Source organism: Lagenorhynchus albirostris, chromosome 5 (genome assembly GCF_949774975.1).
Source record: "Lagenorhynchus albirostris chromosome 5, mLagAlb1.1, whole genome shotgun sequence".
NCBI classification, from domain to species: domain Eukaryota; kingdom Metazoa; phylum Chordata; class Mammalia; order Artiodactyla; family Delphinidae; genus Lagenorhynchus; species Lagenorhynchus albirostris.
This window is the reverse complement of record NC_083099.1, coordinates 142159387-142186724: the sequence shown is the minus strand read 5'-3', so window position 1 is coordinate 142186724 and position 27338 is coordinate 142159387. Positions and strand designations below refer to the sequence as shown.

Genomic DNA, 27338 nt, shown 5'->3' with positions numbered 1-27338 from the left:
GGCAAGAAAATATTAAAGAAAATAAAAACCAGCTGCAGGTATTGTATTTTTATGAAAATGTATTGAATAAGTTTATTTAATACATTTGTTAACGTGTAGCTGATGATAAAAACAATTCTTTTGCTGGAGAAAAGCAAAAAAGAAAGAAAAGGAACTTCTACCTTTCAAGAGTTGTGAAATCTGTGCTCACCATGTACCGCACTTGCGCCGTCACCTGTCTTTTCAAGTACCCGAGACTGGTCTGCGATTACGCGGCCTGGGAGCTCTTGTCGCTGAGCAGGAACCCTGGTGGCCTGCTGCTGGGCGGGTTGCAGGATTGATGCCCAGGCCTGTTGACCCTGCCCTCCAGCCCCACGCTGAGCCTGTATCCTTTTCTTCCAGCCAGGCTAACACAGGCATCAACACGGCCCTGCTCCCTGACAGAGAGGTATTCGCAGGAAACTGGAATCTGCTGCCACCAGTGGCTTACTACCAGAAAGGTGGGGTCAGAAGCAGCCTCTCCCCTTTGGGATGGACGGCGCTCTGGGGGCTGTACCATCCTGTGCAGGGGAGAAGCAGGTGGGGCTGGACCTAGAGGGAAGGGCTCCCCAGACAAACAGAATCCGGAGTGCCTGTGTAAACACAGGGGTATAAAAAATGAGTCTTCTTGGCAGACGTGGCATGTCCTCTGAGCCGACGGGTCCCCAGAGCCCGCAAGTGACCATGGAGGCCAGAACATTCTGGCTGCTGGTGATGGTCCTGCCCTTGGTGTCCTCCAGCTCGACTGGGCAGTACGTGGGTCTGTGTGAGTACCGCTCTGACCTCCTTAAGGAGGAGGGGCCGGGTGGCGGGGTGGGAGCACATGACAAGGGGACGGGACGTGGGAGAGCCAGGCGGGGGGCTTCCTGTGGCTTGAGGAGAGTGACCAGGCCCCTTAATAAAATTGCCACTTACCAGACACACACATTTTCTCTCAACAGCTCCACATAGTGGGTCTTGCTGTCCCCATTTTACAGACAAGGAAACTGAGGCTCTGAAAGTTGATAACTGACCCTCTCGGGCAGTGTGGAAATTAGGATTGGAACCCAGGTCCACCTGGCTGGCAGCCAACACCGAAGCCCACTGTCCCACTGCCCGCCTTGCTGGGGATTTCCAAATTACAGTATAGGTCTTTGTGCATTATTCCGGCGCATTCGCAAGACAAAAAGAGAAGACAAATGAAAACGATCACATTTCCAATACCTACAAACACAGTTTTCATTTAGCCATTGCACTGCAGTTCCAGTGGAATGAGTCTGCTCCATTAACCAGAGTGTGAAGAAATCAGGGTGTGGAGCTTCCCTGGTGGCGCAGTGGTTGAGAGTCCGCCTGCCGATGCAGGGGACATGGGTTCGTGCCCCGGTCCGGGAAGATCCCACATGCCGCGGAGCGGCTGGGCCCGTGAGCCATGGCCGCTGAGCCTGCGCGTCCGGAGCCTGTGCTCCGTGGCGGGAGAGGCCACAACAGTGACAGGCCCGTGTACCGCAAAAAAAAAAGAAAAGAAAAGAAAAGAGATTAGGGTGTGGCAGTTATCTGCTGAGAGGTCTCAAACTTGTCACCCATCAGAATCACCTGGAAGATTTTAAAACTCTTAAAGCCCAGGATATGCCAACTATATCAGAGAGTCTCTGGGTGGGAGGAGGTATCAATGGTTTTTCAAGACCCCCGGCTGATCCCAATGTGAGCGAAGTTTGGGGACCAGTGGAATGAGGAATTATGAATTGGCAGCCATAGGAGAGGATTTGAGATTTCACGTGATTTCTATTTTCCTAAGGACAAATCCAGTTTAAGAAATGAGGCAAAGTGGAATTTTGCTGAACTTCAGACATAAAGGCTTACTTGGAAAATGAACAGTAGAGGCCAAGGATGTACAGGGAAGGCTTGACAGGGGGGTAGGGAGATACAGAAAAGAAGCAGGAAATAGTAAACATTGTGATTTTCTCTTCTGAATGCCCGCCTTCTATTATACTCCTTTTGTTTTAAGGGGGAGATTTTGTTGATAAGACAATAAAGAGGAACATTGTTTCCGGGTTCGGGGGCCCTGGATTCCCATGGGTACCTGCCAGCTGGAAGGAATCCAGGCCCTATTGACTTCCTGGCAAGGTGCTAGGAGCACCCAAGTGAGAGACACCAGGCAGCCAGCCAGATCGCCTACAGAACGTTTCTCTTTAAACATTTACGGGAAGAGTGTCCTCGACAAGCAGACAAGCACAGGTTATGGGAGGGGTGAGATCACAGCCTTTGAACTCAGGAGCTGGGGGAGGGTGCAGACCAGCAAATGCAGCCGGTAGACCAACCCCAAGCCAACAAGGGCTCTGACTGGGCTTTGTTTGGGACAGCGCCGAACCAGTGCGTGGTCCCAGCCAAGGACAGGGTGGACTGCGCCTACCCCGACGTCACCGCCGAGCAGTGCACCAACCGGGGCTGCTGCTTCGACTCCAGCATCCCCGGGGTGCCCTGGTGCTTCAAGCCCCTGCAGGAAGCAGGTGAGTCAGCCCCACGTGCACGGGGGACCTTTCTGGGCTCCCAGGAAGCCACACACACCTGAGCCCTGGGTGGGACCCCCTGCGCCACGGCTGTCAGTTGGCCGAGGAGGTCTGTGCAAACTCTAATCATTTCAGAAAGGTGTTCAAAGTCGAGGCCCTACGGAGAGGGAACTAGTTTGGAGAGAAATGGACAATACGTAGGTTTGGAAAGCTGGGCGGATTTCAAGGTCATTTTCAGCACACGACCCCTGCGGAGTCTCTGTCCTTTGTGACTGGCGACATGCTGGGCTGGAGTCTTGGCACCTCTCCCCACCCTGCCATCCCCCACCCTGCCCCCAGCACGAGGTGCTCACCCCTCCATCGCTGGAGCAGTGGGGTGCAGGGCAGCCCCTGGGGAGCCGCGTGTCAGGAGCAGACTGCGCACAGGTGATTTGCCTCCGTGCCCCGCCCATCACCTGTGCGGCCTGGAGGTGGCCGTGAGCCACCTGGCAGCCCCGGTGCCAGGTCGCCGTCCACGATGAACGTAGCTACCTAAGGCCCCTTCCTGGGGCGAGCGCCCGGGGGGCCCCTCTTGCGCTTCGTCCCCGGGTAACGACGAAGGAGGCCACGTCTCCGCCTGATGCCGGCTCCCTAATCAGCACGGGGGCCCCTTCCCATTGTCCGGGGCCTCCTCCCCTTCCCGGCAAAGCCGGGCAGAGGTCCAGATAAGGCTCTGGGCCCAGGAGGGAGAGTCAGCCCTGTGCTGGCCGTCCCCGCTCTGCCGGCTCCTCGGCCTGCAGCGACACTTCTTTGAACTCTGGCAGTGGCCCTACCTGGGCCTGTCTCCGGTGCCGTCTGTCCCGACAACCTGGGTCCCCGTGGGGCCTGTGGCTATTCTCCCACGAGGGTCGGGGGGGAGCTCAACCCTTCCCCAGGGACTTGGTGTGGAAAGCAGCAGACGGCGCTGACCTCGGAGCCTGTCTGGACCTGGAGAAGCGGGGCAGCGGGTGGCAGGCACGGGATGGCTCAGGGTAATGCACGTCTGTGCTTTGTTTCCAGAATGCACCTTCTGAAGCCGTGCTGCTGCCCGACAGCTTGGGAGGGGACTCTGCCTGGCGCTGGTACCTCTCCTTTTCTATCACCTGCTCCCGGCAAGCACTGCCCCTAATGTGTGAGGCCTGATGTTTAAAGAATAAAGCTCCCGTGCTCAGCATGAGTTCACGTCTTCATTCCTGAGACTTTCCGCTGCTGTGTTTTATTTCTACCGAGTCACACTCTCCCTTCTCAGCATTTCACAGACGGGAGCGGCGGAGGGTGTCTTAGCATCTCCCAGCAGAGGGTCTCCCCCAGGCCTGGGGAGGAGGGAAGGCTCCCAATCTAGCTCCCTTGCTGTGACGGTGCAGCAAACGTCACATCTAGCGCTGACCTGACGGGGAGGGCAAGCCGCCTTCTAAGTGTCCCTTGAGAAACACCGTTTCAAATGTAAGTTCCAAAAAAAAAAAAAAAAGATTATTAATGGCGAAGAGAAAGCTAATAAAACCATCTTACCAATTGGCACTTTTTGGTATTTCTTTGTAAGTCAAGTTTACCATCTGTGACAGCTTGGGTGGCCTTCTTTTGCTTTTTTCCTCTGAGAATGGATGCAGCTTTGTGGATACATGAACAAATGTCACCACGAACACTCATGAAGTCTTAGTAACCCCGAGATGGAGAGTTGTCCCCTCCCTCACTCTTGGGGACACGCAGCTCTCCATGGACACCGGGATGGTCTCCAGCCATCCAAGCTGAGTGTCCTGCTCTCCTTCTGCTGACAGGACTCTGTTAAGGTTGCACAGACGATTCTACCGATTTTACCGCAGGGCTCGTTTACGCCGCATGCGCGGGGCGGAACGGAAAGCAGCGCAGCCTCCGGACGGGGGTTTCTGGGTCTGAGCCATCCTTCCCGCTGGAAAAGAGACCCTGGCTCCTTTTCAAAACAAAAGGCTTTGTTTTTAAGCTTGCACTTTGGGCCAGGTCTCTCGAGTGAGATCCTATGAACATCCTAGAAGTGAGATGTTATTCCCTTTGTTGTAGGATAAGTAACTCATCCCAAAGCCCCCGCTGAGGGCCCACCCAGGGGAGGCCTGTTACACTGCAATTTGTCACGTGAGGTCTAGTTGGAGGAGATAGAGCCCCTCTGAGGTGCACGTGATTCCCCAAGAGCGAGATGCCCAGCCCGCTCCCTGAGCACTCTCACGCCCTCCACCCTGCGAGAGGGACTCCATCCTGTCCTTCCTCCCTGACGGCCGAGTCCGTAGCTCTTCGCCGCGTCTGCCCTCACGCACTCGACTTGTCCGCAGAGTCCCACCAGCGCCTTCCCCCACCCGCAGGTCCCCGCTCGCCCTCCACCCCCAGGAGGACCGGGCATTCAGCGCACAATCCCGTGGGGTGAGGAGGGAGTGGAGGCTGGAGACCACCCTCCACCCCAGAGGCCCCAGCATCCCAGGCCCCTGCACCCGCCCTTCTGGATGGAGCTCGAGGCCCGGGGAGCTGCTATCTCCCCTCACAGACGCTGCTGCCACCACCCACCGTAGCTTCCGTGGTCAGATCTGAGCCACTGCTTCTGTGTCAAGGCCACCGACACCATCAGGGGAGACGGTGCTCACCCCTCACCCCAGGCCCCAGACGGCGGCTTCTGTTCCCTTGCTGGCTGCTCAGGGCCCCGTCTTGAGTGTGTGCTTTCCCAGGGGAGACCCCGGGCCAGACTCAGACGCTGGAGCGACCTTCATCCCTGCTCAGGAGAATCACCTACAGGTGGGGGGATGGGGAGATGGACCTTCATCTTCCCCTCCTGGGGCGCACATGTCTCTCCCCAACCTTCGCTCCATTGTTCGTGCAGGGGGCAGAGGGGGTCATTGTGCAAGCCGGGCCGCGTGTGCCCTGGGGTCCCGGTGCACGTGAACACGGAGCGGCGCACCCTCCCGTAGTGCCCACCGCCGCAGCCCTGCGGGGTTTTACACATTTGACTTCCTTTAATTCCCACAGAAGCCCCGGATGATAATCTCCATTTCTGCAAGTGAACGAGCAGAGGCACAGAGGTTAGGTCAGGACCCCACGGTCACACGCAGTGCAGGGAGATCTGGTTCCAGTGTCCGAAGACACTCTCCCACCCCAGCAGCTCTGAGCTCTCACAGTACAGGGGGTTCTTTCTCTGTTCCCAGCCTGGACGCCAGATGGGGCAGCCTCCGGGTGGCGGGGAGGGGAAGATGCGCGGGTGTGGCGGGCGGCTCCAGTGCCCTCAGGTCAGTGAGGACCCCGGTCTGCTGTGTGTCCTGCCAAAGAGAGCGGGAAGCAGCCCCGCTGAATCCGCAGCTTCCAGAAGGGTCTGGGAGGGTGTCCCATCGGGACCCCATCTTGGTGCACGCCAGTCCCGGTGTGGGGGGGCTTGCAGAGGTCCACACCACCCTGTCCAGCATGGAAGCCCGGACCCTAGCAAGCCCCAGCTCGCTCAGCAGGGAACGGGATGGAATTTGCCCCAAAGTGCCTGGGTGGGGATTTTAAGTTCGGCAGTAGAGAAAACTCAAGTCACTGACGTGCACATCGCAAATGAATTATGGGGTGAGGCTGAAACACGTGTGTGCCACATTTTGTGTGTCTGCCCTAATGGTGTGGCTGCCTCTCGTTTCACCCTTTGGGCAGACACACAAAGGGTCTGCGTGAAGCCCAGAGTCTCAGGGTGACATCTGGGGGGTGGAAGGAACTTGGAGAGATGCCGTTCCCGGGGTGCTCTGTGTTGGGGGCAGGGTGGTTTCTGCCTTTATCTTTCCCCCAGGTATGGACATCTCACGGTGCAACCAGCTGGGAGTCCCTGGCGGACACCCAGAGGAATCTGTAAAGATCATCAAAGCTAACGAGACGATCAAACACTTGGCATGCGTCAGACACCCATCAGGTGCTTGAGATTTGCTAACTCCGTGAAAGCCCACGCGGTGAGGGGTACCACCATCCCCATTTTTGTTTTTGGAAGAGGACACTCTCCACGGAGCCCTACAGTAACTTGGTCAGGGAGTGGCGCCCAGAGGCAGCCTGCGAGGACAGGCCAACAGCAGGAGGCGGGGAGGGTTCAGAGCCCTTCTAGAAGGTTGTGGCTGAATCCTAGCCCCTCCCACTGGTCATTCCCATCTCATTCAGTCTGTAAGTCACAATAGATCGGGGATAAGGAAATTAAATAGTTACTATGTTTCCAACCTTGTGTAAAGGCCCATAATAACTGGCTAGGTTTAAAAAGGAAACACTGAACTGCCGATAAACTAGAACAATTATTCTAATTACTGGCTTGCCAGGAGCCAGCAGGCGATCCCACGGAGCCCTCTTCTGTCCTTGCGTTCACTGCGACTCGATGGGGGTCTCTCAGGGCTGGGTGGTCTCTGTCGGGAATTTTAAACAACCTTCTTGGCTCCAGACACTGGCTGTCAATTAAGTACCCAGAGAGTGCTAACCGATTTTAAAATTCGGGGATAAGAAGTACTACAGTGTGGACTGGAAACGTTTTTTTCTTTTATCTAGAGTGCAGTGAGTAACTTGATATTTACCGTTGCTTCGCCAATGAGGACATTGGGACAAATTCGCTCCAGGACACAGCCTTGCTAAGACTCAAACCCGGGATGGGCTGTGGCCACTTCTGCTGGGCTGCGTCTAATATGGTCATCATCAGTGGACTTCAGCCCCCCTGAAGGCACTTAGCTGACACTGACTGCCCACGGCCCACGTGGCCTTTACACCCCCTTACACCTCCCCACCTCCTGGTCAGTGCGCCTCTAAAATTTGAATCCACAAGTGGCTCAGGGTGAATTCAAATGATCAGTTGAGTTTCACAGGATCCAGCGATCACTTTGATATCAAGTACCTTCCTCACTGACTAATGGTGCATATTTGTAGAACCTCCCAGAAACCATGGAATGAGAGCTTTGACTTGCCAAGGAGAAGTCAGAACCCCACTGCTGCTGGTGGAAAAGGAAGATAACACCAGGCTTCCCCCCCACCAGCCCCCAACACACAGCGTGGCCAGTAAACCTACGGATAACTTCTCGTGGCGTTTATGTGCTTCTCCCCTGCTCTTGTGTCGGTGTGGTTGGTCCGTAAGAGCGTCGCTTCAGCATTTATTTGGCAACGGTTCCCCATGCACTGTTCCAGAGTATGTCAAAATTCACTGGAATTCGTCACGCTATTCCAAGAATTCTTGAACATTCAGTGGCACGGAGAGGAGGGATTTAGCTTCCAGCTTAGACACCTGCACAGGGTCAGATGCTCAGCAGACTCATGGTGGGGGGGACCCTGTGAGGGAGAAGACCGGGTGGTGCAGGAGGTCTCAGATCTCACTGCGGATCTGACACCACTGAATGGAGCAGGGAAGGAAGGACTGGGTGGGCAGGGTCTCAGGCCACAGCCAACTTAGACAAGGTCTCCAAAAAGTGGATGGACGGTCCCTAAACCAAGGTGCCCCGTAGGGGAATCCTGTTTGGGGCAGGAATGGCCTGGTTGGGAGAGGCCAGGGGGAAGCGTGCTCGTGTAGGTGACATGGGACTGGAGGCAGAATGTGGGTGCTGGATGGGGCTGCCTTGAAAGCACCGTGGGGGGGGGGCACCCGTGGGGTCTGCAGCTCCACCTCCAGTGGGAAACCTTCTTTGCGTGCCTGTTGGGTTTCCTTCCGCTTGCGTTTCCAGAAAAGCTTCTGTGGTTTAAACGGTAGGTTGTAAGGATATAAGTATAAGGATGTTTTCCAAATTTTCAGACTTACTGAAGCACGGTTGTTATGGTAGAAACCACCACAGCAGGGATCAGGAGGGACATGGCTTTACGGATTCTGGAACATTCTGACGAGGGCATGAGTGCTGTACCTTCCGGTCCAGGGCGCTGTTGGCAATCTGGGGCGAGGGGCGGGAAGTGCGGCAATGAGGAGTGTCTTTCTGGGTGGGATGAGGGGCTGGGTGATAACCTGCCATCTGGTTACCTGGAGGGGGTGGGCTTGGGACAGGATGGTTTGGGGGTGAGATTACTAACTTTTGTATTATTTGTTCAAAGAAGTGTGCAGCGTATTTGTAAATTAAAATTTCTAATAAAGAGCATTTGGGAAGGAGTGGGGAAGGAGTGGGGAAGGAGTGGGGATTTTGGTGGGGAAGGAGTGGGGAAGGAGTGGGGAAGGAGGGGGGAAGGAGTGGGGAAGGAGGGGGGAAGGTGGCAGGTGGTTCAGGAGCACAAGACAGCGTCCAGGGACAGAGAAGCCTGGGCAGGGAGAAGGAATGGAGGCGCCAGGTTTCTCTCTCTGTCCTGTCCCTACACGCACACCTTCTTCCACACCGACAAAGGTAACCTAGTGCAACCCCACTACGGCCACACCCGGGTGATTAATCCCAGAGTGACGCCTGAACTCCAGTGCTGACCCATATGGGGCCCTAACAGCACAAAGACCCCCAAAGCTGACTCCTGGGGATGTTCGCCCATCACCCTACCCTAAACAAAGCGTCTGGGAGAAATTTCCCCTGGGTGTGGGGGACGGACTCCCCCAGGCCACTTCCTGTGACCCGATGGATTCTTTGCTGTCAGTTTCTCAGTGTCTTCTTCCAAACGAGGGAGTGCGAAGCGGGGGCCGGAGCGCCGGTTCCCTGGCTACTGTCACCATCTGCGTTCTGCCTCCACCACTTGCCTCGGGCCCCTTGTCTAATCTCTCTGAGCCTCAGTTCCCTGGCCCGTGAAATGGGCTGGCAGTGACACGCCGGCCCCAAGGATGGCAGTGAAATGAGACCACATACAAAAGGCACCTGACCCTGTGCTACCACATCCCCTAACAAGTGGGGCTTGCACATCACCCCCGTCACTCTTATTTTTCTTCCCAATTTCATCCAAAGCCATTATAACACCTACCAGAGGAACTTTTTCATTAAAAGAGAGGGCAATGCAAGAACGAGAAAATTCCCCACCGGCTCCGTCAGACCCCAGGCCCAATTCTCCCGGCTGGTCCGCAGGCTGCTGCTGCTAAAAGCAAACCAGAGAGAGAAACAGAAATCTGAAAAGAGCGATGTTTATTTTGATTTATGTCACATTTTCATAAATGGCATCTAATTTCAGAAAACAGTGTTCAAGTCTGCAAAAAATGCACGTACAAATTTTCTAAGGAGATTTCTGCAGAAATATACAAAGCAGGACCACGGTCTGTAGAGTCAGAAAGCTTACATGTTAGGGTCTGCTTGGGTCTATGTTCCAATAGACCCAAGGGAAACAGCCAGGGAGACAAGTATCCAAGGGGGCCGCTGTTATTATATATATATATATATATATACACACACACACACATATATGTACGCGTATGTATAGATGTTCTCACCTGGGACAGTGCACACCTCTCCCAGCGTGCAAGCACAGTACTTCCGAAAGTCACGTGGCTAAATCAATGTAAGGTTATCCGCACAGCGTTATAAAAACCAGACATTACATAGTTACGTATTAGATATACAGACATATGCACATCTTTACACGATGATTCAAAGTGTTATTTGCATTGACCCTTGCTTTGGAAGGAAGAACAAAGGAAAAATGTTAACTAGCTAACCGTTAAGTAAAAGGCAGCAGTTCAGACTCAGCTACGAGCAGGTATTAAGCCACTAGGTCTGCAAAGGAAAAACAAACCTGGGTGAGGGGGTCAGCTACACACGCTCACTTTTGAAACATACTCATTCTATGGAGAAACTCATTTCTGGTCACCCCCTTCCCCAGGGAGCATTTGACTAGAGAAACAGAAAACTCCTCGTGTGGGGTGGGTGGTCCATTTTGTTAGCAGTTTCGATGGTAGGACCTTCGGCTACCAGCTTTCACTGGCCGAGGGCTTGAAATGAGATATTTATGATGAAGCTTGGGCAACCTGTGTTCCGAAGGTTGTGGAAAAGAGACCCCCCAAGGTACGTGATGACAGAATTGTGAAAACATGTAAAGATATAAAAACAAAATATCTACCATGGCCACTGACATAGAAACCAACCGTGGTACCTTTCAGATCAGGTTGCACCTGGGGTGTCCAGGAACCCATGAATATAGGGACCTTAACCTTGACCCAGGTACCCATGACTTTCAGCCTTTCCCTTCAAGGCCAGATCCATTCCACCCAGCACAAGAGAGCACGTGCTGGGGCCCCAAGCGCGGAGGTCGGTTTGATAACTTCTCCCCCAGAAATAGACGAGCCTGCTGTTTCCTCTGCTTCAGCAAAGCCCTGTTGGGTAAACACTGTTTTCTCGAGAGCTCCACCATGCTGATCCAGGGCTGTGATGGAAGGAAGGGGCTGAGGCTGGACAGTCACCTCACGGCAGGTGAGATGAAAGAACGCTCCCCTCTCAGTGGCTGGCAACAAGGGCTCCCCGAACCCTCCTTCCAGGAGACGCCCTGCGGGACTCGAGAACTGGCCCCCAAGCAGGCGGCAGGGAGGGTCACATGTCACCACTCCGACGCTCGCCAGCCAAGCCTCAGCGTCTCCGTCCCAGCTCACCTTGGCGCCTGCTGCAGGTGAGGGATGACTCCCGTCCTGCAGAGGGACGAGCAGGTGGCTTACAAGTTCCCCAGAATCAGATGTCCGAACATCAGTGGACAGAGGAGATACCATTTAACTGTATACAGCATCACGGCCACGGTTAGATTCACGTGCAAAGTACAGGCCAAAGGCACCCACAGGTGATCAACAGGGTTCTCTTTCACGTTTATTCAGACACACCAAGCGGGGGATGGGGCCACGCCACTGAGAGAAAACGTCAGCTGAACGTAATCGCTTCCGGCTTTGCTATTTTTCGCTCGTGTGTCTTGGGCTCATGCCGTTCCCAACATCTGGGTCAAACCACGAACCCCGGGGAGGAACTCACACGTTCCTGTGGCCACGTCCCTGGCTTGGCGTGTCTCCCTGGGAACCGGTGGGCCGGGCCCTCCAGCTGTGTACGCACATCCCACCACCCTCCTTCCCAAAGCGGGGCTCAGCTTCCGCCCAGCCTGTGACAACACGAGGGCACTTTTGTGCTTCTGTTCCTTTCCATTCAGCTTTACAATGGTCACTATATTGTGGAAAAGCCCTGAAGCCATGCCCCCAACGGTGATAACCCCTTGGCTGGACAGAAGGCGATGGCCAGTGTGCCTGGGGTACTTTCTCCTTTCTGACACCACGGGACTATTTTGAGAACAGGGAGGTGGTCGGGAGCTCTGCGCCTGACCTGTGCTCACTTTAGTCATTTGTAGAAACCTGGCTTCCTCGGCTGACCTCAGGGTCCGCTCGAGCAGGCCACAGAATGTCAGTCTGAGGAATGATTCCAAGTGGACTGTTCAGAGGTAACATAAAAAATTAAGCTAATGCTAAACCCTCGTTTCCTTAAAGATGGGGAGAAGGGAAGGATACGCGCTAGTTAACAGAAAACCTAGGCTAGGCCTGCAGAAGGATGGGCGTGAGCGCATCACCTTCACGCCCACTTCCTGCCCAGGAGGCTGGATCTTCAGCACAGGCTGAGCGGAGCCTGCAGGTGTGAAAATTGGACTGTGCAATGGGGGTGCGGGGCTCCCCGACGTATTCCTGCTTCTGGTCCCAGGGAGGCGCGCCAACAGGGACGTCAGGAACATCTGGCTTTGGCAGAGGATAACTGTCCCCGGGGAATCTCCCTGAGGCAGGAGGCCAAGTGCCCGGACCTGAAGGACCATGACCTTAATGGAGGCTGCACAGAAGAAGGGCGGGGTCCGCAGGGCAGGAGGGGTGCAGAGAAGAGGCTGAGGGAGCCCCGTGAGCTTGCCCCACCCCAGGGTACCCTCTGAGGCTCCCCGCACCCTCTCTCCCTGTCGCTTGGCGGGACTGCAGGGGCCGTGAACTCTGGGACTTGGCCCAGCACCGCATTCTGCCCTGTGTCCCTGAGGAGGAATGCAAGCCGGGGATGACAGCCTGGCCCTGAGCGCGCTGCTCTCGGAAGCGCGGCTCAGTGTAGTTCACCCACCAGAGCTGAGTTAAGACAACACCCTACGCCCGGCTCCTCGGTCCTCCCACCCAGGGCCCGTGTCCCCGGGGACCACGGCAAGGGCGGCACACGTGGGGCCCGTGCATCTGGGCTCCGGGCATTTCTTAAAGCCCCGGCCGACATTAACAAGAGGGAAGAGATGGGGGACGAGGCTGGAAAACGGAGGAAAAACACAAAACTTTAAGAGAGTTCAACCTAAAACGTGCAAGTTACCGAGAGAGAAGGGTGACTGTTGACAGTGGGGTGTTGGACCAGAACACTGAGGAATGAACCAGAACCCACGCTAGACGTACAACGAAGATATTCCAAATACAACCTAAAATTCCCCTTTGCCTGGTACAGTTCAAGCCAGTTATTTTGAATCTGAAGCATTTAACACTGAACACAAGTAAAAAGTTTTACATACAATATTTTATTAGCAGTCTTATTTCTCCAGAGCATCTAACTTTATAGCCACACACGCTGCACCACCCTCCGCCCTGCTGGGTTGTTTTGTTTTGGTTTTTGTCACATTCTAATGGAGCTGGTATTTGCTGAAAGACTTAGTGGGTTCTGACTACACTTTACCAACTGCTCGGCAGGCATGAGGTGAGGGAATGTTCTCTTTCTTTCTTGCAGTAAAGGACGATGGACGATTTAGAAACACCACAGATAATACTGTGAGATACATACCCGGATCGAGCTGGCACGTGCCCTCGTGTGTGTGCACACGTGTGTGCATGCACACACTCATAGGCACACACGCATGTGCGCGCACACACACACCAGCCCCTCTCGGGCCCCAGCCAGCCCACTGGTGTGCTGAGTTAAGAAGCTAAGGCTGAGCGAAGGCAGAGGAAGGCACCTCTCCACTGAGACGGGGGGTAAGAAGCTGGGCCCCCAGGCCAGCTCGGGACACCCCTACGCCAGGCGATTGAGGAAAGGGGCACAGGCTACCCCCCATCTCAGCTGTCCATTTGGTGACGGCAAGTCCAGAGCTAACCTAGTATTGCATTTCAGACCTTGCAAACTGTTTTCCTGTACATTTGCACACTATGAACAGGAGGCAATACGGCAAAACAAAAAACAGAGAATTTGGGGTCCGACGTGGGCCCTTTCCCGGCCCTGGACCCGGGGCCTCACGGACCCTCTCCAGCCTCGGCACCCTGCGTCTGCAGAACAAGATACCCTCCGGCCTGCCAGCACTGGAGGGCGAGCCCGCTCTGAGCTCCAAGCCCCTGTGCCTGGGCCACGTCAAGCATGCAGGGATGGGTCAACACACGTCTGCTGAGTGAGTAAGTGAACAGAGGCGTTGGTAAGGCATCCAGCCAGCTCCCGGGCCACCCGGCAAGGAAGGATGCTCGGGGCACTGAGGCCCAAGCTGTTCTCTCCTCAGTGAACCCACCGGCGGGCTTTCTACCCCGTGGATTCAGCCTGCCCCTGACCTCCTGGCAGTGCCTTTCTTAGGTGGGAAAATGACCTTTTTGTGGGTCTCCAGGATGAGTTTTTACCTAAAAGCTTAAGTCCTATTTCTTGGTTCTGAAGCCCCTCCCCACAAGGTGACAATCAGATTCCAGCATCTTCTATGTAAAATGTTTACCTGATTTCTTTCCTTCCCATGTCACCCACACAGGAGCTTTTGAAGCATTTAATTCTCGAGCTGATACCCAGCAAGGGTAGAGGAAACGGAGGCACAAAATGCTATGAACGTGGACAGAGGTGCACGGCTCCCGAGACAGGGCTGGTCGGCAGACCCAGGCCCTGACGCCTCCGCGGAGCGGGCACTAGGACCCAGCGGAGGCCCTTCCTCTCCCCAGTTCCATGTAACAGTGACATTCTTTGGACTTCCACTTTCTTCTCTACTAACAACTGCAAAGGCTGCACATCGTTCATCCGATGTTTCCTCCGTCCTTCTAAACGAAGAAGCGCGATCAGACGAAAGGAAGATCTGAGTCATTACATTCAGAAATTACTTAAAAGAAGTAGATTTGGGAAGTCGGCCTGGTTTAAATTCCAGCGTATGAAAGGTAGCACGTCACCGCCCCCCGCCCCACACTTCTTAACGGCACCTACTTAGAAAAATAAAATCAACAAGTTGCTTGCATGTTTTCTTGGGCCATTGCAAAAAGCAATGCAATCTTCCCTACAGCAAAAAGCAGAGGGGAAGCATCTGGAGACCCAAACTGCAGCGTCTGGGTCTATGCTGCCGAGGGTTTAGGATGAGAGAGCTGGAGCGAGGGGCATCGCTGACACTTGAAGACTGATGAAAGCAGCTTTCCAGGTCGACATCCTCACTGGATACGGCCTCAGGTGCTCCGAATCAGATTATCCTGCGGTGGTGACCTCAGTGTACTCACCGCACTCCAGGTATCATCCTTGAAAAAATACCCGTGTGCATGTCCTTCTTGGGCTCACAGACCCATGACTGGAAGGACTCACCTGGAGGGAAAAAGCTTTCAACAGTGGCCTCAGCTCATGTAATTCTGAGGCATGGTCCAGGACTTTTCCTCTTCCCAACTCTATTTCACCAGGCTGTTGCCACGTGTGTCTTCCTATGTGTGACATTCGTACAGGCAAGTCTACCTTGAAACTGAATAAAGACTTTTTATAAAGGCTAAGTTTGACCCTGGTTAAGTAACTTAATGTGGAAGGCAACGCCACATTGGTGTAAAACAGGCAAACGTAAAATTACATTTGAAATACCTCAATTGTGTTTACTAAAAGGGATCTGAGGGTGAAAAAGAGGCCTCTAAGAACTTGCAAATCAAATGCATGTGACTAAAGTTTGCACCTTCCTCATTCTCTTAAATAGGAAATAGAAGTTCTGGAACACAACCTAGGAATCTCAGAACCTTTCAGAGCTGAACGTGACCTTGAGGACGATCTCGTGCTGCTCTTTACAGGTGGGGAAACTGGGGCTCAGGGACATGAATGAATCTGTCCACAAAAAAATAGAGTCTTTCATTAGGAGACCCGGATTCCAGGTTCACGGCATTCTAGAAGGGGAAAGCGATTCCGTTTTCCTTCCGAGGACCTTCTATGGCCAGAGTCCCCTTCCACACTGGGGTCATACTGCCGCCAACAAGCACACGGGCGCCCGCCATGAATTCAAAGGCCGTTTACCCTGCAGACGTGCCCACTGCTCCTGTGCTAGAGGGATTTTACTTATGCGACTGTATCACTGGAAAGGAGTTTCTGGTCTGGAAAGACTATGCTAGCCCGGCGCTGAGAAGGTGAAGGTGCCGCTGAGACGCCATGGAAACCAGATGTGGGAGACGGACCCTCCCACGGCTCTCAGTCATGATCTGATGGAGTTCCAGATGCCTCGGCCACACCAAGTCTTCGCCAGTTTCTGGCAAAGGCCTTGGATTCTCAGGAAATCTCAGCATCTTCCCTCCTGTGCAGTTAGTGCAACTTTTGCGGGCTACACCTGCACAATGTTCACACCTGGAGTTTCTCTAAGCCCAGCTTCCCCAGGTTCAGTGGAGGTAGTTGATGTGATATGTCAGGGAAGAGAAATGTTTGTAAAAAATCAACAGGATTGATTTTCTAGAATTTTTTTTTAGGCAAAATTAAGGTGCTTGGAAAGTTAGGAAGAAAAAAAAAACCCAATATATTTTGCTTAAAATAAGAAGCACGGGGAAAATAAAAGACTTTGAAAGAGATGGCCAATTTCACCTTACAACTTTCTGTGTAACTTTAAAAGATTTCCACACGGCTTAGTGCGTACGGTTCCAAGGTCACCCTTCAACCTGGAGCCGGCTTCTGTGTCTTTCCCAGGTTCTGTCTGTAAATGAGACCAGCTCAGCGATCAAATCAAACCCCTCTCATCTCTAAACAAAGTATATTTACCCTGAATACTTTTCTTCACCAAGTACTAAAAAGGTACAGTTTCTGGAAATGAATGAAATTTATCGACTTTTGGCTTGGAAAATGACCTCGTTGGAAAAAGAGACAAACCGTAGAAAGGTGAAACTACGAAAACACTAGTCACAGAACGGAATCGCTCCTGGCTTTGCCTTTCTGCCCCTGGACGTCTGACTGCACAGGGATTCCCAGGAAGCTGCCTGAATCCCCGGTCCAGGACCAGAGCTCCCTGGTCAGAAGGAAGAATTTTGCCGAGGAACCCTCTCGTCACCAGTTTTGTTGCAGTTTTAAATTCTGCCTCAGGGGTGGTATTTTAAAATCCTGCACGTGGAAAAAAAAACCTTTCTACTTCTTCTTCTTAGTTACAGCTAGAAAGGGTAATGGAGAGAAGGCCCAACCCAGCGGGGCGGCGATGTCCATCCAGCACTGGACGCCCAGCAACCAAATGTGGTCCCAGGGGTTGGGTCACAGGAGTGTCTGTGTCCTCGGGCCCGGGCTTGCCGCAGGTTCTGCAAGTGGCCCTTGGCCACTGTGTCCGATTTTCCTCTCTCTGGCTTTCCAGTGCTTTACCTCTCCGCCCGGATTTTGTATCTCAGCACCAGGTAGGCAGTGAGACGCAGGGAGATGAAGAAAATCCCCAGGACAATGAAGTCCAGGTAGAGCTTGGCGTTCTCCACGTCCAGCTCTCTGAGAATGGCCGCCGACTTCTGGAAGTGGCACGTATCATCGATGTCACAGTGCAGGTCCTCGCGGTCGAGGCCATAGATGGAGAGGATGACCCCTTCGAACCCATATCTGAGGAAGGAGGTGCCAGTGTGAGGAGGGCTCAGGAACCCTCCCCCCGCCTCTGCCCACATCTGCGGAGGGTAAGGTACCACCACCATCCCCCCATCCTCAGCCTGGCTCCCCTCCCTCCCCGGAGATCTTTCTCCCTGGAACACTTCCTAACGACTCCACAGCTTCCTCAGATAAATCCATTCGATGGCTTGACGATGTGTTTTCCAATTTTGTTTCCTCCAAAGTCTCAACGAAAAAAACCAAAAACCCACCCAAAAAAACCGAGAGTAGGTATTGTTCAAGGGTGATACGAATGGAAAAACACTTTGATTACTTCTGAAATCATACTTTTTTTAACAGTTAAATATAATAAAGGGTCCGATAGCTTTCCAAGGACTGGGGAGCATGTAAATAAAACATTTCTGCATCACCATTCATTCTGTTCCAGCCCTGCATCATCAGAACAAAAACGCTACCTCTGAGAAGACACGGGTTTCTGATTTCTTGATATTGGAAGGTGCACCTATGGCTGAAACTCTGTACAAGTGCTTTGTTTTGATTTTGTTCTCCGGAACAATAGACCTGGGTCTGAATTGACATTCTAGAAAAGACAAGCTTGTCCACAGCCGGGGACCCTGGCTGTCACGTGGAATGGCTGTGTCTGGGGAGAAAAGCTCTAACGACCAGCCTCTCCTGCCGAGGGCCGACGTGCCGAAGCACCTCTGCGTCGAGAGCGTGAAATCTGATCGCCTAAGGGCTGAGGCAGCAGAACTGCCTTGTTCAAGAACATTAAGATGCTTGAAACATGACCTGTTTGCCACTGGATTTCTTATTAAGGTTTTACGGGTTCAGAACCTTGTTCATCCCAGAGAGGAATGAAGTTGCTAAACGATGGAAATATGCAAGGCAGCGCTCCGAGGCACGCAGGACACGGAGCCACGAGCATGCGTGTGTGTGTGGCATGGACAGCTAGGAAAAAAACAAAAGGCACCGATACTCTTTGGGTTCAGGATCCATGAAACATGCCGTCGTCTAGCTGACAGCGAACAGGGGCCTTCTGTGAGCCTCTGCACGTCCCCAAGTCCCTTCCCTCTGTCGTCCTAAAGTCCCTGAGGCGTAAGGTGCCCCCGCATGTACCTGACATAGGAAATGTAGGACATCCACTGCAGGTAGGTGGGGATTGTGTGGAAGCTGACGAAGAATCCTGAGAAGAGGAGGACGGGGACGGCCGTGACGGGGCCCACGAAGGTTGCCACCTGAGAGGGGACACAAAGGGGACTTACTCCCATCTACCTCCTCCTCCCCAGGTGGCCCGGAGGCCACAGCCCGTGTTTCTGGACGGTCGCCAGCAGCTGGCAAAGGGCCAGAGACTTCAGGACGGGTCACACCAGGGCCAGGACGGTGCAGAGAAGCACCCTGTTTGGGGAGCGAGCTGGCTGGTCTCTGGCAGAGGGAGGGGCTGGGGCTCGTGCCCAGAGGCCCAGCAGAGGGGACAGAAGGTGAGAAAGAGTAGAAACCCCACAGAGCAGGGGTGGCATGATGCTGGACATGTGGTTGAGGGGAGAGAGGCACAGCGTCCCGGGACCTGATGTCAGCGTGTTCCAGGGAGGAAGGCTCGGGAGCACGATTCCCTGGGTGCTGACTGCAGCTGGCGTGGGCCGAGCACTTTCTACGGCTCGGCTGTGGGGTGGATGCCATCGCTATTCCCAGCCACAGATGAGGGTACCGCCCAGAGGCTCTGAACACAGAAAGGAGTCCATCACACGCCGGGGAGGGGGGCGTCAGAAGGCCACGGTGGTGCTGACTGCCCAGGCTTCTGGATTCGTCTTCTAAGGGTCGGACTGGCCTGAGCACCAGGAAGCCTCAGAGGCGCAGAAACTGCAAACGCAGCGGGTTTGGCAGGTTGGGGGTGGGTGGTACCAGGCATCCAGAAGGGACACCTGGAGGGGCTCAGGAGGGTGGGAGCATGGGGTGCAAAGGGGGGTGTCTAGGGGACAGCTGAGTGGATCCCGCAGGGGCAACAAAACGTAGGCATTGAGAGCTTGGCCTCTGAGCCGGCTGTGTGACTCTGACAAAAACATGTTGCCCCTCTGGGCCTCAGTCTCCCCATCTGTGAAATGGGGAGCATTGCACGTAACTCATGGGTGTGCTTGGACTCGATGAGCTGATGTTCAGAAAGCACTGAGACCAGCAGCTGGTGTGCCCCGAGCTCCACACAAGGGCACCTGCTGCTGTCAGTTTGCCCATCCTGAGAAACCAGTACCACTCGATCCCTTCCCTGGGGGTCAGTCGACCTACTGAAGCCAGACTAGGAACCTGGGGCAGAATCAGGAGGAGGGTCACAAGGTGGGGGTGCTGAGCCCCACCAGAGCCACAGCCCCGGTCGCACGGGCCAGGGTGGAGAAGCGAGGCCTGTCCTGTGGTGTGTCCTCAGCTGATACCTGCAGGGATGTGGAGGCGGCTCCGATCAGCAGACCCAGAGACTGCGCTACCAGAGAGGTCATGGTGCCCAGTGCCGCGAAGAGGACGAAACGCACGGCGTCGGACGGCTGGGACGTCATCCAGTACACGATGCTGCAGTAGGCCACGGGGAACATGATCTGGAAACACAGGGCCTGTCACCCTCTCCCGGAAGCCGGACTCTCCTCTCCCCCACGGGGGGTACTGGAGAACCCCTGCCCCTCTTCACATCATGCCACTGCCACTCACATACCTGAAAGGGCACGTCAGCCATGGTCTTGGCCAGGTAGTAGGCCTTCAGGCTGTACCAGTAATTCAGGTGTTCTCGAAGAAACACTCCCATCTCCAGGGGAACTAGGGGACGGGCAAATGGAAAGGGTCAGGCTGACATCACAGTGGGATCACCACCTCAAACAGGTGGTCTCGGGCTTCCCTGGTGGTGCAGTGGTTGAGAGTCCGCCTGCCGATGCAGGGGACACGGGCTCGTGCCCCGGTCCGGGAAGATCCCACATGCCGCGGAGCAGCTGGGCCCGTGAGCCATGGCCACTGAGCCTGCACGTCCGGAGCCTGTGCTCTACACGGGGGAGAGGCCACAGCAGTGAGAGGCCCGCATACCGCAAACAAACAACAACAAAAAAAACAGGTGGTCTCCTGCCGAGTCCTCTGTAGCCCCAACCTGTCCTGCACCTCCCTGTGGACCATGCAGTACTTACAAAGTACATTAAGGTTGAATGGAAAGGTGTGAAATGATTTACCCGTCTGGAAAAACTGCCAATCATTTTTATAACGGAAGCGTCACGAAGGGGAGAATCCAAGTGTGGAGTGTCACTGTAGTGATGGGTACAAATGTCTACGGTCGCCCTTATTTTCACCGAGTAACAATGTGGTTCCCTTCCTGGACAAGACCTTGCAAGCTGCTCTTGGAAATTCAGGGCAATTTAAGGAGGAGGCATTGCCGGGAGGGGGTTAAAAACGTCTCTTCAGCCTTCCACCAGGCTTACAGGACTTCCTAGTGGTTCATTCCTTTGGCTTAAATATAGTATGTATTTTCTTGTCTAACAGAAAATACAATAATACCTACATCTGTCAACGAAGAAAACGGTATTTAAAAACACAAGACGCTATGTGTTCGTGGCCAAGCCAGCCATGGCCTCAGTGGCAGATAAGGAGGGAGAGGTGGGCACGGGGTCCGCCAGACACTCACACGTGAGGACGGTGGGCATGAGGGCTGCAAACATGAGGAAGAGCATGGAGAAGAAAAGGAAGCCGGAGTTGCTCAGGACCTTCTTGGCTTCGTTCCCGATCCCCAAGTAGAGCAGCCCGATGAGGAGGCCGATGCCAATGTGGGAAGTGATCCGCAGGTGCGTCAGGACCTGGGGACAGACGTGGTTCACACTCAGGTGTGCAGAAGTCCGAAGGTGGACAGTGAAAGAACAAGGCGGCCAAGGCTCCCAGAGGCAGCGGCCAAGGCGGGTCACAAGCTCTGTCCTGCCCCTTCCCTGCACGAAACAAGCCCCCGACCCTAAACCAGCACACGTGCGTGCGTGCGTGCCCACACACACACACACAAACACACACACACACACACATGGCAGCCTTTTACTGCCGTTAAAACAGAAAGAACTGCTATCCTTTGTGAAATCCCCTTCAAAGTGGCAAACCAGGGAGGGCAGTGTACCTTCAGAGGGGAGGACAAGGGACAACGATGGTGGTGAAGGGGGCAAAGAATGGACACATGACAGGCCCACCCTTGCAGAGCTCCGCCTGGTGGCTACCAGCCCCTACATCTTTCAAACTGGGTCCCAGAGGCCCCTGGGCACTCAGCCCCCTGCACAGGTTGTCGGATCATCCACTCGAAAGGGTGGATATTGTCACGGTTCCCAATCCTTCACCAGCTCCTTCCTGTAAGTGTCTGCACCACCCACCATGCCCTGTGTCGGACGGAACTTTCCGGAGGGAGGAACACACTCCCCGACGTCAGCCTTGGCCAGCGGAATGTGAACACCAGTGACCGTTTCCCTCCGGGAGCCACAGCCGTAAGGGCTGCCATGTGGTTTCTCCTGCACTTTCCCTCTGCCATGTTCCAGAAAGGAGCCGGTCCTCCATTCTGGGTCCCAGGACGAGAAGACTCGTGGGGCAAGGCCATGGCCCACAACCCGTTACACGAACCAGACATAAGTATTTACTGTCCCAGCCACTGGCATCTGGGGAGTGTTTGTTACTACTGCTTCACAGGGAGCTGACGGATGCAGATGGAAGAATAGTCTGAAAGTGCAAGCAGGATGAAAACCCGGAAATGACCCGACAGCCTCCTTTGCCACGGAGACCGCCTTACCGAATCCCTCATGATGCTGAGGAAAGTCCTTTTGAAGAGGATGCAGAACTGGGTGAGGCAGCTGGCAGAGAAGCTGTGACAGCCTTCCATGGAAGTGGAGTCCTGAGGACACACCAAGGAGGGAGGAGGGGTGAGACGCCAGCCCTGGGACGCCTCCCCTCTCGGCTAAGAAAAGTTCTCATGCAGTGGGCGCACGAGGGGGTGTGCAGCGCTGCTGGGGGCCGGGGCTTCGCATTACCTTTCTCCACCCCTTCAATCGTTTTGCCTGCTTTACCTCTTCAGAGGGCCGGTGCCAAAGAAAAGGGTTCACCTCGCCATCACCTCCGGGCTCTCTCCTGTAGTCAGAGTCACACATGCCCTCCCGGACGGCTCTCACCAGGCGGCCGTTCTGATCGCCATATTCACCGGACGCGACTTCCATGACTGCACCATGAGACACAGACAGGGTCACCCTAGGCATCGCTCATGTGAACGGTGGGCCTCTTTGCTTTGCAACAAAATCATTATCTAGCAGGAATAATTGTAACTGATTATGTAGAAGCTGTGTGATGATGCTAACGATATGATAAAAATCATTTAGTGACCAATGTTCTTTTGGCCCTAAACGCCCAGGCAAGGCCATTTATCACGTCAGGAGCCTGAAAACGCAAATACAGATTTGATGTCGGGGAGCCCGGGAAGTCATGAGCTCATGCATCTGTTAACTTATTCATCTGTCCAATATTTACTGAGTGCCGGCCATGGGCATTCAAGCACCAGAGCTGGAGCTGGGAGGAGGGCAGAAGGAAGCAAGATTCCTGCTGGGAAGGCAGTTCCCCGGTCGGGGGTGAGTGATGGGCGCTGTGGCAGCTCTCTGGGACCAAGGAGAAGTGCTGGGGGTCCTGAGGGAGGTGCGCTCGGCGTCCTGGGGACGTCGAGATCATGGACCATCAGCCCCACCTCTCAGATCCCCAGGGACCATCTCCTCCACCTTCCTTCCTTGGCCCCGGTGTCATGCCTCTGCACCTCAAAGTGTCCAAGGTCCCCCGCTGCCCCTTCTCTCCTGGGTCCACACTCCCCCTGGCGACAGCTATTCCTTCCTGCCCTCCCACCTGCCCTCTCCTCTCCCCCATCCTGTCCCTCCTGGTGTGGGTCCCAGCCCCTCACCCGCATAAGATTCTTGCTAATGCAAAGCCCGCAGGGACCCCCCCCCTGGCAAAACCAGCCGTCTGTTTCCTGAGCCGGGGTGGCTAAGCCGTCCTCCATCTGGTCACACACCAGGAGAGGTTGTCCTCACCAGAATGTCACGATCAATGACACCAAACGAGCCAGCACTGACCACTCTGCTGGTCACTCACACTCACCACCCTCCAAACAGCCATCCTCATCTCTCACCCTCTCAGGTGTGATACTGAGGGTCTAGAAGCCACCGGACGGGCACACCGTCCCCTTCTTGGGCCCTCCTTGCAGTCCCACGTGCTCTGTTCCTTCTCCTGTCATCTTTCTCTCTAGGTTCTCACCTCTTCGCAGGCCACGGACCTCACTGCCCTTTCCTGTGCAGCAGCGCCTGTCCCCGACTGTCCTCTCTCCTGAACAACCAGGCAGCTATCAACCTGACCCATCCCTGCCTTTACAGACGCTCAAGCCTCCTCTTCCTCCCCCTCGGCCCCCACGTCCTTCCAGCTCACGGCACCTGGTCCTGCTTCGTCAGAGCCCCTTCTTTTAAGAGAGTAGCAGTTCCCAGCAACAGCGTCTTGTGGAACACTATCTGGGAGATGACATGAAGAGAATGCGGGGTCTGGATGCTTGAGAGTAAAACAACTGAGTGAGAAAGCCCGGTGACCAGGAGACCAAGGAGGAGAATTATGGTGGATTGAAGGGTGTTCCCCCCAAATTCACGTCCACCTGGAACCTCAGAATGTGGCCTTATTTGGAGAAGGTTCTTTGCAGGTGTAATTTTCTGGTATCGGATCTTGAGATGACATTATCCTGGATTTAGGATGGGCCCTGAATCCGAAGACTGCCCTTATAGTAAGAGGAGAGGACACACAGAGACACACAGAGAAACACGGAAAAAGAGCCGTGTGAAGACAAGGGGCAGAGACTGGAGGGATGCGGCCACAAGCCAAGGAATGCTGGAGCCTCCAGAAGTTGGAGGAGGCAAGGAAGGCCCCTCCCCCGGAGCCTTAGGAGGGAGACTGGCCCTGGAGACACCTTCACTTCTGGCCTCCAGAGCCGTGATCAAATGCAGTTTCTCTTGTTCTAGGCCACCCAGTTCGTGGTGCTTTGTTATAGCAGTGCCAGGACAGCAGGATGCGATGGCCAGGAAGGGACCCCAGATACAGTGGCGGAGGGAGAGACTAGGACTGGGTCGGGCTGTTTGAGCACGTGGTGGTCTAGTGAATATGAGCTCGAGAGAAAGAGAAGGCGAGGGGGGTGCAAGGTCTCCCCCCTTGTTGTAGTTCCCAGGTATTTTATCTGGAGGAAACGAAACCTCTTTTGACGCGGCCTTAAAAGTTCTACCTCAGGGTGGCACTTGAGCTATCTGTGGAACGTTCAAGTAATTCTTGATGTGGAGGCTTCAGGTAAAAGCGGAAACCCACCAAGAATAAAAAGAACCCCTTTCTTTTCCTTCCGGCTGGTCATGGCTCTACTTACCAAAATCGGCCGGGTTGTGGTAGGTTGGGCAATTCAGACCTAAATCCCTCAAATACGGTACAAGATTTGAGACTTTTCCCCGGTACACACACTGTCCTTGACTGAGGACGTAGAGCTGGAAAAAAGTACGGAGAAGGGAAACATCAACTCCACCTTCCTCTGTAAAGCAAGAGACACTCTCAATCTATCCATCCATCTACCCATCCATCCAACCATCTGTACATTCATCCAGCCATTCACCCACCCATCCATCAATCCATCAATTTCTCTCTCAGGAGAGCTTTATGTTACCTCCCAAGGACTCAAAGTTCAAAGGGAAATAAGTCAGGGAAAACAGAGGATATCATGTGACCAGGAATTATTATGATGTTGCTTTTTCCCCTTCATGCTAACCACCTGCTTAGGAAAGATTTTGGAGCTATATACACATTTCATGCCTTGGGACATTTTTTTTTGCTCATGATAGTATCAAAACCTAAGATTTATAAAAGAGATGATATTGTCCAGTATCACAACCTGCTATCTAATTCTGTATGGCAAGTACTCCCCCACTGCCACCAGGGGTGGGGAATGAGGCCTCAGTAATGTCAGTGACTCGCCCAGGACCCCGTAGCCGGACACCAGCCCCAGAGACAGGATACTGGCCAACTCTTCTACCCCCTCCGGTCCTGCCCCTGAGCTGCTTATGGAGCCAAAATCTTAAGAAACATAACACTTAAAGCCACTCAGAAATGAAGACACCCCAGTGAACTAAGGGGAAGCCGTGAGCACCGGGATTTGGGTTTCCCTGGGCTGATCAAGCAAGGCGTACGCACCTGGTCGAACAGCTCGAAGAGCTTGGCGCTGGGCTGGTGGATGGTGCAGATGATGGACCGGCCCCCCTGGGCCAGCCCCTTCATCAGGGAGACCACCTGGAAGCAGGAGGCGCTGTCCAGGCCGCTGCAAGGCAAGGGGCACCGTGAGACGCCTGTGGTCCCCAACCAGACCCCGCGTTCAGAGTGTCCCGGCTGGGTCTGCGCAGGGAGGCGAGGGGATTCAGGAGGTATCTCCTCCTGCCGGCAGGGAGGGCAGGGGTCCTGCCTCCATGGCTCCTGCTTACCTGGTGGGCTCATCAAAGAACATGACCGGAGGGTTGTTCACCAGCTCCAGCGCGATGGCCAGGCGCTTCCTCTGGCCGCCCGAGAGGCTGCCGGTCCGCGTGTTGGTGCAAGACAGCAGGCCCAGGGCCGTCAGGATCTCCTTGACCTGGGGGACAGTGGAGCCAGAGTGGCATCAGGGACCACCTGCCCCCTAGCCGCCTACAGGGCCCACGTGGAACCCCCAGCTGCCTCCCCAAGCCCACTCGCACGCCTGCCCTTTGCCAAGGCGGCAGACACTCGGCAAGGGTGAGCCCAGGAGGCTGAGAGGCAGGGCTGGGGCCAGGCCGTCCCGGGTTGGGGTCCTGGTCCTGCCCCCTGCCGGTCACCTGTCAAGTCCCTTCACTTGTAAGCCTCGCTCAGGGCCCGGGTCAGGGAAGATGTTGGATAAACACTGCAGAAAGTGTGGATCAGTGAACACATAGGTGGACGAGTGACCAGGTGTCTGACCAGCACAAAGGGGAGGGCCACCCTGATGGTCTGATGCGATGCAGTAAGTCCCCTACATATGAACCTTCAAGTTGCGAACTTTCAAAGACGCGAACGTGCCCGTGTGTACCAGCTGTTATACTGTACTACGGTACTTTTCACGGTGCTGTACTGCGATATCTAAAATGTTCTATTTTTTGTGTGTGTTTGTTTTTTATGTATTATTTCTGTGAAAAGTATTATAAACCTATTACGGTACAGTACCATATAGACGATCGTGTTAGTTGGGTACCTAGGCTAACTTTGTCGGACTTATGAACAGATTGGACTTACGAACGTGCTCTCGGAACGGAACTCGTTCGTAAGTAGGGGACTCAGCGCAGCGGATAAGATGCTTGGCGCCCGGTAAGCATTTACTCGAAGGCAGCCATTAGTGACACTGTTACTAGTGTACACAGCTCCTGTAGACACAATCAAGCAGGCCGGGCCTCTCGGAAAGAAGGGGTGAAGCCCCTTTCACACTTGTAAACAGGCAAAGAAGGTCTCTGATTCAGCAGCAAGGCGAGGAAACTGCTTAAAGCTGCCCCCACCTCCCTCAGCGGCCCTGCCGATGCCACCCTGGAAGCAGCCTGGGCACCAAGATATAAACGGCCCGCTGTGCACTGAGCCTCCCCGGCTGTTCCCGCCCGATCATTGATGCGGTATCGATGCGGGGGGCAGGAAAGGTCAGTGGACTTCGGTGCAGGCTGTGGTGTGGCGTTCAGTGTTCAGCGTTCAGGGTCCATCCCAGCGTCTTGCCGGGGGCAGTGACCCTCCCTGCCTCCAACTCCAGGTTCACCTCTCGGGGGACAGCCTGCCACGGAGGCCCTGCCAGCATCCACTGGGCCATCGTCCCAGCTCCTGGCGGCAGCAGGGGGACCCCGGTCCGGCGGCTTCTCTGGGGAGATGTGGTCATCCAAAAGGAGGAGAAGCTCACAAGGAAGAAAACTTCCACCCCAGCTCTTGAATTACTTGCACGGTCAGGACAAAATGTGGCTTTGGTGACGGGAAGAGTCAGGGGATAGCGGTTCCACGGGCCGGGAAGCAGGCGGGTTAGACGGATATGGGTTTGAATCCTGCTTGGTCTCTCGCTTGCTGAGCCCTAACCCAGCTCCGCTGCCTCTTCCCCGGAAGGCAGGTCAGCGTGGTCGCCCAGAAAAGGCCATCTTTCAGGCACACTTTCTCTCAC

General features: G+C 54.5%; 2 protein-coding genes across 5 annotated transcripts in view; one reads left to right on the top strand and one right to left on the bottom strand.

Moving 5' to 3' along the window:
* The first annotated feature begins 588 nt into the window (after positions 1-588).
* Positions 589-3843, top strand: LOC132520735 (trefoil factor 3-like). The gene is made up of 3 exons (XM_060149465.1): positions 589-784; positions 2358-2504; positions 3543-3843. Exons 1-3 carry the CDS (start codon positions 637-639, stop codon positions 3554-3556), a joined length of 309 nt encoding a protein of 102 aa, XP_060005448.1. The 5' UTR covers positions 589-636; the 3' UTR covers positions 3557-3843.
* Positions 3844-9538: 5695 nt separating this feature from the next.
* ABCG1 (ATP binding cassette subfamily G member 1) overlaps positions 9539-27338 on the bottom strand; it is a 63855-nt gene continuing 46055 nt past the window's right edge. For 2 of the 4 annotated variants that reach the window (XM_060150976.1, XM_060150978.1), the window contains 10 exons: positions 25645-25790; positions 25361-25484; positions 24546-24660; positions 22147-22331; positions 21909-22010; positions 20778-20946; positions 19827-19927; positions 19555-19713; positions 18251-18369; positions 16356-17131 (listed from right to left, as the gene is read on the bottom strand). In XM_060150976.1, coding sequence (XP_060006959.1) covers positions 16903-17131; positions 18251-18369; positions 19555-19713; positions 19827-19927; positions 20778-20946; positions 21909-22010; positions 22147-22331; positions 24546-24660; positions 25361-25484; positions 25645-25790 — 1449 coding nt within the window. In that variant the 3' untranslated portion in view covers positions 16356-16902. Of the gene's footprint in view, positions 14909-16355; positions 17132-18250; positions 18370-19554; positions 19714-19826; positions 19928-20777; positions 20947-21908; positions 22011-22146; positions 22332-24545; positions 24661-25360; positions 25485-25644; positions 25791-27338 lie in introns of those variants that run through there. The other 2 variants (XM_060150979.1, XM_060150977.1) reach the window with 2 other exon arrangements.

What these genes read in the sequence shown, in the direction of transcription:
- LOC132520735 (XM_060149465.1), top strand. Translation starts at nt 637, where the DNA reads ATGAGTCTTCTTGGCAGACGTGGCATGTCCTCTGAGCCGACGGGTCCC. An exon ending in TGGGCAGTACGTGGGTCTGT is followed by an intron (nt 785 to 2,357) that starts GTGAGTACCGCT and finishes TGTTTGGGACAG; the next exon opens with CGCCGAACCAGTGCGTGGTC.